The 10,268-nt window shown below is 35.9% G+C and overlaps 1 protein-coding gene across 4 annotated transcripts in view; it reads right to left on the bottom strand.

Annotated features, from left to right (window-relative positions):
* Window positions 1–375: 375 nt before the first annotated feature.
* LOC306866503 (ankyrin repeat domain-containing protein 27-like) overlaps window positions 376–10,268 on the bottom strand; it is a 74,354-nt gene continuing 64,461 nt past the window's right edge. For 2 of the 4 annotated variants that reach the window (XM_079411748.1, XM_079411747.1), the window contains exons 23-29: window positions 9,565–9,759; window positions 4,214–4,333; window positions 3,649–3,822; window positions 2,979–3,075; window positions 2,785–2,830; window positions 2,161–2,212; window positions 376–1,886 (exon numbers count right to left, since the gene is read on the bottom strand). In XM_079411748.1, coding sequence (XP_079267874.1) covers window positions 1,632–1,886; window positions 2,161–2,212; window positions 2,785–2,830; window positions 2,979–3,075; window positions 3,649–3,822; window positions 4,214–4,333; window positions 9,565–9,759 — 939 coding nt within the window. In that variant the 3' untranslated portion in view covers window positions 376–1,631. The remainder of the gene's footprint in view (window positions 1,887–2,160; window positions 2,213–2,784; window positions 2,831–2,978; window positions 3,076–3,648; window positions 3,823–4,213; window positions 4,334–9,564; window positions 9,760–10,268) is intronic. The other 2 variants (XM_079411745.1, XM_079411746.1) reach the window with 1 other exon arrangement.

The following is a 10,268-nucleotide window of genomic DNA, read 5'->3' as shown; positions in this document are numbered from 1 at the left end:
ACTGATCTTCAGTCATACAAATAAAGATGTCATTAAAAAAATATTGAAAATATACTGTCTTTATGTTGTTTGTACATTAATTTGAAGATTAAATGTGAAATTATTCCAATAAAGTATTTAAAAATTTTAATGTTAGGTGGGATTAATCGCGTAAAATGTGCGATTAATTCGTTTTTTTTTTTTAATTGACAGCACTAATATATATATATATATATATATATATATATATATATATACATACACATATGTATATATATATATATATATATATATATATAGAGAGAGAGAGAGAGAGAGAGAGAGAGAGAGATGGATAGACTAATATACATTTTACATTTTTTTTTCGATACAGTTTGTGTCACGATGTCACCAATAAGCTTTAATACATTTATTTATTGTTATGTGGTTTTATTACAATATTTTGGCACAAATTAAATAAGGCACATTCACTGCAATGTTACACAAAAACTGTTATGGAATCATACAAAAATAATTGGTCTCTAGTTTTTCAGATTGCCGCAAAGAACCGTTACATTCAAAGACAAATCACATCACAAACCAGCTCGGTTTTATTTCATGGTCAATTTGTGTGAAGATATTTAATGACTCCCTGCCCAGCATTAACTCTATCCTGCTAACACACAATGCAGCAGAAAATGCATTTACACCCGCCATTCAAAATGCAATCAATCAGGTTTCATGAGCTCAGCTCCTAAAACCAAACACACAGAAAACTAGCAAGAGAATAAAGTGCATGATTTAAACAGAGTCGTGGTCCGTAATACTGCCCCCTGCTGACCCCTACACACATATTTATTCCTAATTCTACACATTTTCACAAACACAACCTTTTCACCATATGCAAAGACACCCCCCCCCCCCCCCCCCTCAAAAAAAAAAAAGAAAAAAATTTATTGGTGCAATTCATTGTTTTGAGTTTAGAGAGGAGATTCATCCCATAAAATAAAATGTATTCTACTAATGAAATAAATCAAAATAGGAAAGATTGAAATACATTAAGAAAACGAAAAAACAACAGCAACACCAACTAACTATTAGAGCATATAATCCTGTGAAAAAAAGTTCCCATGACTAGTTGCCTACACACAGAGATGTCTAGTAAATGTAATAAGTTTTGTAAGGAAAAATGTGAAGAAAACTCAAATCTAGCTACATAATTTTATCCTTAATTATCCCTTTTAATAATGTGACCTTTCTGTAGCTACTGTAAATGCCTCCCTTTAACCTACATGCCACAAATGAAGAAAGTTTCCAAAGTCTCAATATCACCCACCTCAAATATTCACTTGTGTCACTGCGGTTTTTGTCCCTTCACCCACTAGTGTTGACACATGCTAACTTTTTCTATTTTGTGATTTAAGAGCATCAGTTTTAAGTGGAATAATAAAATCGACTTCCTCTTTCTGATTTCCACATACAGACGCTTAAAAACCTATAAAACTGTTTTTTCTTCCCATCTTATAAATCACAAGCATGAGAAAATGTTAACCTGGAAAAATAATGACCGTTCTTTCATATTCAGGTCAATAAAGTTTAGATACTTTAACACTCAAATACAATAAAGGCCAGCATGAGGTGGTGGAACTGATTTAGTAATGATGGATTTATATTTAGTCTATTAAAGCGGTAGCTTGAAGACCACCATCATCATCCATTTCGGTGACAGCGGTCTCCACATCACTTCCTCTGGACTGTGCGTCTTCCTCCTCCCTGTTGGGCTCCTGCAGCGAGCGCTGGGTCAGGTCCTGGCTGATGGTGTGGCAGCGGGTCAGGCTCCTGCTGTGGGCGCCAGGCGACTGCGGCCCGCTGCTGTCCACCGTCTCTCCTCTCGCCAGTCTGCGTCTGTCACTCTGAGCCTCCACCGTCTGAGATCAACACGACAATCAGTCAGGTTAGCAGGAGCTTTAGTACTGTAGTACAGCAGACTTTTCATTAAACTAAACGAGACGAAACTAAAATACCATCAAAACCTTAATATTTAAAGACCAAATCATTTTTACATTTTATTATACAAACGGTAACTATGGTTGGAAATGATTATTGTGGCTTGGAAATTAGTTAAGTTAAGTTAGGTTGAGTTAAAAGTTAAGTTCAGTTCAAACGGATAAATAAATAAGACAGATATCTGAAGAATGGTACCTGGTCTAATACTCCTATGGTAGTTGCTGCTCTGTTGGTCCTCTTCTGACTCCTGTTAAGAGCAAAAGCTTCACATAAACAGCTTGAAATGATATTGAGGAAAATTTAATTTAGTCAGAGAGTGAATGATCACAATAAAAAAAACGTTACTTTTATTAAAGAATTATGCATAGAATTGCAATACAGTCATTTATGATATTACAAAAGATTTCCATTTCAAATAAATGTTGTTGTTTGAACTTTCTTAATGCAGCACAACTTATTTTTTAACATCGAGCATCAAATTACAATGATTTCTGAAGGATCATGTGACACCGAAGACTGGAGTAATGATGCTGAAACTTCAGATTAATCACATAAATAAATTACATTTTTATATATATTCAAATAGAAAACAGTTAAATTAAATTGCATTAATATTTCACAATATTACAGTTTTTACTGTGTTTTTGATCAAATAAATGTAGCCTTAATGACCAGAAGAGACTGGTCATAGAGGCTACAAAAGAAGAAGAAAAAAAAATCTAAATCTTTCCGACCCAAACTATTGAACTGCAGAGAAGATACATGTATATTTCTCAATGTTATGTTAATAAACAAGCCATTAATTGACAGTAAATGTACCTTTGTTTTGTGTGGTCTGGACTCTCATGCCGTTTAGCTCTTTGAACTATTGATTATGTTGTTGGAGAAATAACAGAGTTCAGTTTAATTACACAACGTAAATTCATAATGCAATGCATACCATATAATACTATGTTCATCACAGCCTATTAGAGTGTTGAGATTAAATAAAAGTACAAATATCTGATTCTTACCCACAATGCCCTCTGTTCCTCTGGAGGGTGGTTTGACCGGATGAATGTCCGGAGCGTCAGCACAGGCTTTCTGCAGGAGTCTCTGAATCTCTGTGTTCTGAGGAAGCATCGAAATACAAACAAATCGTTTATTTTTTCTTTCAAAATATAGCACATCTTTTAACCCTATTGATGTTTTGGGGTCAATTTAACCCCAAAGTTTTGTGAATGTGTTTCATTTAGGGTAATGAATGTCACTGCAAAGTTTCAACACATTGATGTGTTTTGGAAAGGCTGTACATAATTTGTCATGACTTTAGTGTTGGGGTCAAACTGACCCTGCAGTGATTTCTATGCAATTTGCCAAAAATCAACACTTTGAAAAACACTTAAGAGTCAGGTTAAAAAACTAAAAAAACAAAAAACAAGTACAATATGAAATACATGAAAACTTTTGAAATTTAACTCAAAGTTTACTAAAGATTGAGATTTCGTTATCTAGTTGAGTTTCACAGTCAAAAAATGGTTTGCTTTCGGTTGCTCGTTTTTTGATCTTAATGACTACACTGTTACAGAAAAAAAAGAATGAAAAAGAAGCGTCCGAAACAAGGGTTGAAGAAAAAGACAACAACATTTTACATGTTTTAAACTCTACGTATGTGTGTTTGCAGCTGTAGCTGAGCACACACACCTTCCCGGCGGTCTCGTGTGCGCAGTCGAGGGCGGTCCGCTGTCTCTTGTTGCGCATGTGCACTAAAGCCCCTCTGTGCAGCAGCAGCTCCACCAGCTGGAGGTGTCCGCCTCTCACCGCCTCATGCATTCCAGTGTTACCGTGATTATTAGCCAGATTCACCAGCGCACCGCTCTGATCCACAACAAGGGTGTCCAGAAAGTGTCCATATTGCAATATAGATGTCAATAACAAATAAATACAAAATATATTTCTGTACAATAGATATAGATATGAAAAAATGGCAACACTTTCGAATAGGGAACACTTATTCACTATTAACCAGGACTTTTCCCTCAAATTCCTAATTTGCTGCTTATTAATAGTTAGTAAGGTAGTTGTTAAATTTAGGTATTGGGTAGGATTAGGGATGTAGAATAAGGTCATGTAGAATAAGGCATTAATATTTGCTTAATTACTACTAATAAATGGCTAATATTCTAGTAATATGCATGCTAATAAGCAACTAGTTAAGAGACCCTACAATAAAGTGTTACTGAAAAATCTATATAATGTAATATACTACCTCAAGCAAAATGGTGGCTATCTCCAGATTTCCCTTCAGACAAGCAAGGATCAGCGGTGTGTTTCCATACTGATCTTTCTTATTCAGTTTGGCATTACACTCCAGCAGAGCAGACACCACCTGTAACACACACACTACTGGTATTAAAAAGAGAAACCGTTCAACCACGATTAATCCCGCTTGACATTAAAGTTTTTAAATACATGTGCATCTCAAAAAATTAGAATATCGTGAAAGTTTTGTAACTTATTTAAAAAAGTGAAACTTCTAAATTCATTACATGTAAAAATAAAACATTTAAAATGTTTTTTTTTTGTTTTAATTTTGTTGATTAGAGCTTACAGCTCATGATATATATATATATATATATATATATATATATATATATATATATATATATATATATATATATATATATATATATATATATATATATATATATATATTAGGGGTGTAACGGTTCACATAATTCACGGTTCGGTACAACAGTGCTGTCACGGTTCGGTGCGTTTTCGATACGGGGGGTCGGGGTAATTGGTTAAGTCGCAATATTTGATATATTTCCGGTTTAAATCATGAAGGCAAGCAAGTGGATATCATACAAGCACGCGTTTGCACCAGGATTTGCACACGTGCAAACTATGCGCAAGATTTATGCCGGTGAATGTCTTAATCACAGTCAATTGACTATAAGAAGAAAGTGAAAGTAAAAACGGAATGACGGAGTTTTTGACATCTGACGCTGCATATTCTCTCAGAGACGACGAGAGACGAATCTACTTCAACATATGCTGCTGATAACGGTATAGCCTATTGCTGTTTTCATGTATTTCCTTTATATTTCTCTTGTGGCCCGTACATACTGAAAAAATAAGCACCGTATTTCGTGTTAAACAGGTTGTTTTTGAAAGTCAGTGCTTGAAATAAAATATTTTTAGTTCATTAATTTTTATTGATGACTGCAGTGTTAATATTTTAATTATAGGACTATAATTCATTGGAGGTAGCCGTAGCCTATAGCCTTATTTACCTTTTTAAAAAAAACATTTTAATTGAGGAGTAAATATAGCCTAATCTTATCCTCGCAGCGTTACGTCGTTTGGGCTGCGTTGTTTCACACACTTTAAGCTTTAATTTTCCAAACGTAATAGGATTAGTCCAACGAATCGTTCGGTTTGTATATGCGATTAATCACATCCCAAAATAAAAGTTTGTTTACATAATATATGCGTGTACTGTGTATATTATGTATGTATATATGTGTGTGTATATATATATATACACACACACACACACACACACACATATATGCACACACATACAGTATATATTTTGAAAATATTTACATGCATTTACATGTGTATATATTTATATTCATATAATTTATATTAAATATAAATATATTTAATATATAAACTAAATTTTTCTGAAATATGTACATGCATGTATGTCTATTTATATATACATAATAAATATACACAGTTCACACACATTATGTAAACAAAAACTTTTATTTTGGATGCAATTTATCATTTGAGCCAATCCCTTTTCCAGGACAAAGCACCTGGTAATTCAGGGAAACCATGAGACCATTTACCACTTGCTATAGCTTCACTTTTTGACCAATTAACCTTGGCAGAGGAAATTATACCAAAATTATTAAGAATTTCTTTAAGAATATCAACATCGTTTTGCCCTTTAACCAGAACAATAATATCATCTGCATATGCAGATAGTTTAAAATTTGCTCCAGAGCATGGTATGGTCCACCCTTCAATACTTTCTCTGATTTTAACCAATAAAGGTTCAATGGCAAGAGCATACAACATTCCAGAAAGAGCACAACCTTGTCTAATACCTCTAGAGATTTTAAAAGTAGCACTCAGACCATTTATTTTCAATACACTCTCAACATCCTGGTACAAAACACTAATCATGGCAATAAACCAGAGCTGAGACCAAACTCCTCCAGCGTATGCCAGAAATAGCTGTGCTCAACCCGGTCAAATGCCTTTTCCTGGTCCAAAGAAATGAGACCAGTATCTATATCCAATAGCCCTCCAGGATATCCCGAATTAGATAAAAATGATCAAAAATGGACCTGTTTGGCACACAGTAACCTGCCCAATCACCTCCCTCAATCTAGTGGCCAAAGCCTTAGAAAAGAGCTTAAAATCTGAGCACAAGAGTGAGACAGGGCGCCAGTTCTTTATTTCTTTTAAGTCACCTTTTTTGGGTAACAGGGTAATAACTGCTCTCCTGCAGCTCAAAGGTAACAGCCCTCCGGCCAGACTATCGTTGAACACAGACAGCAGATCTCCACCCAGCACTGTCCAAAATGTTTTATAAAACTCAATTGGTAGACCATCGATTCCAGGAGCCTTACCGCAATCCATGCTCCGCAGAGCAACATGCAGCTCCGATACTGAAAACGGCTTCTCGAGCCAGGAGTTGGTCTCATCTGATACTTTGGGCAAACCCACATAAAAAGAGCTGGCCAGCTCATCCGCCTCTGTATTTTCACTTCTATAAAGCTCAGAATAAAAAAAATACAGCTCTTTTTCTAATTTCTTTAAGCTCCACAATTTCTGTGCCATCCAATGAGTATAAAGAATGTGTAGTAAGTCTGCTTTGGCCATTCTTTTTTTCCAAACCAAAAAAGAATTTAGTTGGGCCATCCATCTCTACTACACTCTGAAAGCGTGAGCAGATCAAAGCTCCCTATGCTCTGATGCCTAACAGGTTATCCAGATCCCTTCTTTTAATTTTGAGGAGCTCAATAAGTCCCCTGTTTCCTGTGGACTCTACCAAATTCTGCAGTTCCACTATCTCAATCTCTAGGGTTCTCATTGACTGGGAGATGTCCTTGGATACGTTAAGAGTGTACTGACGGCACAATTGCTGTATCTCTTTTTTCCCCATGACCCCATCATTGCTGTAAGGAAATAAAATCTTTTTTCCTAGAACTAAACTGCTTCCAAAAAAAAAAAGAAAAACATCCTTAAAAAAAACGATCTTGTAGCAATGAAGTATTAAAGTGCCAGTAAGCACTCTTAGACTTTATGTTAGCAATAAACACACTACAAATTACCAGGCTGTGATCAGAAAAACCACAAGGCAAAATCTCACATTTCTTGATAACATTAGAATGGTATTTAAAACCGTAAAACCTATCCAATCTAGCCATGGGAATAGAGTTCTCTCTTGTTTGAGCCCATGTGTACTGCCTTTGATCTTTATATAAAGTCCTCCATATATCACACAAATCATGTTCTACTATGAGCTTTCTTATTGCATGTTGAGAAGCTAGATGGGGCTCTTTATGGTTCCTATCCATTGTATCTTTTGCTGTACAATTAAAATCCCCTCCAATAAACATGAATTACTCTTCTTTACAATTTGACAGAATATTGCTTAATTTATCCAAAAAAGCAACTCTTTCAGAACCAAGAACAGGGTTTTATAAACACATTTATAAAAACTAAAATCATATTTTCAAACTTTGCTGTTATTTTCATTAGATGTCCCTCAACAACATGCTCTACATCATGAGATACAGGTATAAAGTTTTTTTTTTTTAAAGTACAGCTAAGCCACCACTGCAGTGGTTTTTGTGGCTTAAAACAACTAACCCATCCCATTCCATTAACCAGTCATTCTCATTGAAAACATCACTATGAGTTTTCCTGGACCAGCATTACATCAATTTTCTTTTGTTTAGTCAAATCGTAAAGCATCGCTCTTTTCTTGCTGTCTCGTGCACCATTTAAATTAAGTGTGCCCAACCTGATCCTACTCATAAAAAAGTAAATTGAGCATTCTAAAAACAAACACTTCAAAAAAAGAGAAAAAAGCTAGACTGATTCGAATTCATCGTTCAGCAAATTTAGTTTTAACTTTTGGACAATTTTCTTCAGCCTAAAGACTTCTTGTTCAGTGATGGCTCCAGCCTCTTTCATTAAAGCCCTGCTTGAATTTATGAATAACTCACGAATTTTTAAAATTTTGTCCAATGTGTAAGCGCTGCGGACAGATCGTTTCTGTGAAGCTGAGCTCACCGAGTCTGACGACTCACAATCACTATCCACACCAGACTCCTCAACATTACTTAACTCTGAGTCTAACTCCTTTGCATCACCAGCAACTATTCCAGTAGCTTTTTTGCTAACCCTTCTATCTTTTCCTTTGTCCTTAGTTTTCCTTTTCAGTGTCGGTGTTTTAAATAAACTTTGATCTTCTGACATGTCAACATCCAAAGCATCTCCGAATATGGCCTGCTCACTAGCCTCAGAAGCATCACCTTCATGCATCCCTTCATTTGTGGCCACACTCTCATTTATATTATTTCCAGGTCCATCTTTATCAACACAAGATACTTTATCACTTGTTTGTGCTTGATCTATATTGCTAAGCGCTTCACCTGCATCAAGATTCTGATCTATACTCTTTTCAGGGCACACACGTATCACGTGGCCCTCCTGTCCACAACCGAAACATTTCATGGACTCTGAGGTAGCAAAAATAACAATCAAAATCCTCAATCCTAAACTTCATGGCTAAATTTAGCTCTTTGTTTTTTATTTAAATTTAATCAAAATTTAATTCTCTTTCGATCACCTCATCCTTAATAAACGGCGGGACATTTGACAATACTACTCTTTTTGCAGGTTGTACTAAAGGCATAACTGGAGTAAAAGAATCATTCACAGTAATCCCGGTCTCTACGACTCTGTTTACTTTATCAATATTGCTCAAAAACATCACAATGGCGCTCAACTGAACAACGCTCCGCCGGCATGATTTTAACGTCATGCCGGCGCGTTAAACTTTCCAAACTTGCGCGCTGAGACGCCGCCATAGCGATCAGTACACACTGACCGATGACGCTCCTCACACGTACCCACAACCTTTTCCTTATTTACTTAACAACAAAGCCACAAAAGATAGAAAACTCACTCACACTGTGGAAAACACTCCAACTCACGCACACCAACTCTGCCCACTCACTCCCAGCATGCACTCAGAGAGAGAGAGAGAGAGAGAGAGAGAGAGAGAGAGAGAGAGAGAGAGAGAGAGAGAGAGAGAGAGATAGATAGATAGATAGATAGATAGATAGATAGATAGATAGATAGATAGATAGATAGATAGATAGATAGATAGATAGATAGATAGATAGATAGATAGATAGATAGTCTTAGTCTTGTCGACCCCAAACTTTTTAACTGGAGTGCACATATAAATGAATATGCACAATGAGTTATTAGATATTAAAAAGCTAGTGCTTAAACACTGGTTTCAAAGCAGTAATGTTGTTATGAGAGGTGGTCTGTGATTGGTCAGGATTTGTGCACCTGTATTTGGCTGTTCTGGCAGGCCAGGTGAAGCGGGGTGGCACTCTGATTGTTGCGGGCGTTGATGTTGGCACCATGGCGGGTGAAGAGAGACACTAGTGCTGTGTGTCCATGCAGCGCCGCCACATGGAGCGGAGTGAAGCCGTCAGCACTGCTGTTCACACCCACACCATCCGGCTGCAGATGGGCTGCTTTCTGAACACACAGACTCACTGTTACCACAAAATGCTTCTAAATTCTTGGATTATTAACCTACTTTTGTAGATTATATCAGAAACTGACTGCCTGGGCGCTAGGGCTGTCAAAATGGTAGAAAAACTAAATTTGAATTTTGTACTTAAAAATTATCGATATTCAAATTATATTCAAATTTATAAGGAGTAATTTAAGTTGGGGGGGGCTTTTGACTTCTCTCTTTAGGCCACAAGAGGGCGCATCGAGCAAAATATTACTATTGCACATATATTCAAAGCAATAAAATAACTACTATTTTTGAAAAAAAGTGCATAATTTTTAAATAATGTTTATAAATCAAATATAATTACTTAAGTTGTTTATACAAATAGAAACAAAACAGCATCATGTACGCATGCATAGTTTAATACAAAGGACTGAAAACCAATCACAGAGTACTTTTTCATTTAAAAACGTGACGCAGTGGGATGGGGGGAAGAAAAAAAAAGATGTTTTGAGACATGATTTTT

The sequence above is a fragment of the Barbus barbus genome (assembly GCF_936440315.1).
Source record: "Barbus barbus genome assembly, chromosome: 48".
Taxonomy (NCBI): domain Eukaryota; kingdom Metazoa; phylum Chordata; class Actinopteri; order Cypriniformes; family Cyprinidae; genus Barbus; species Barbus barbus.
Note: the sequence above shows the minus strand (reverse complement) of the source record. Positions and strands in the feature narration are given on the sequence as shown.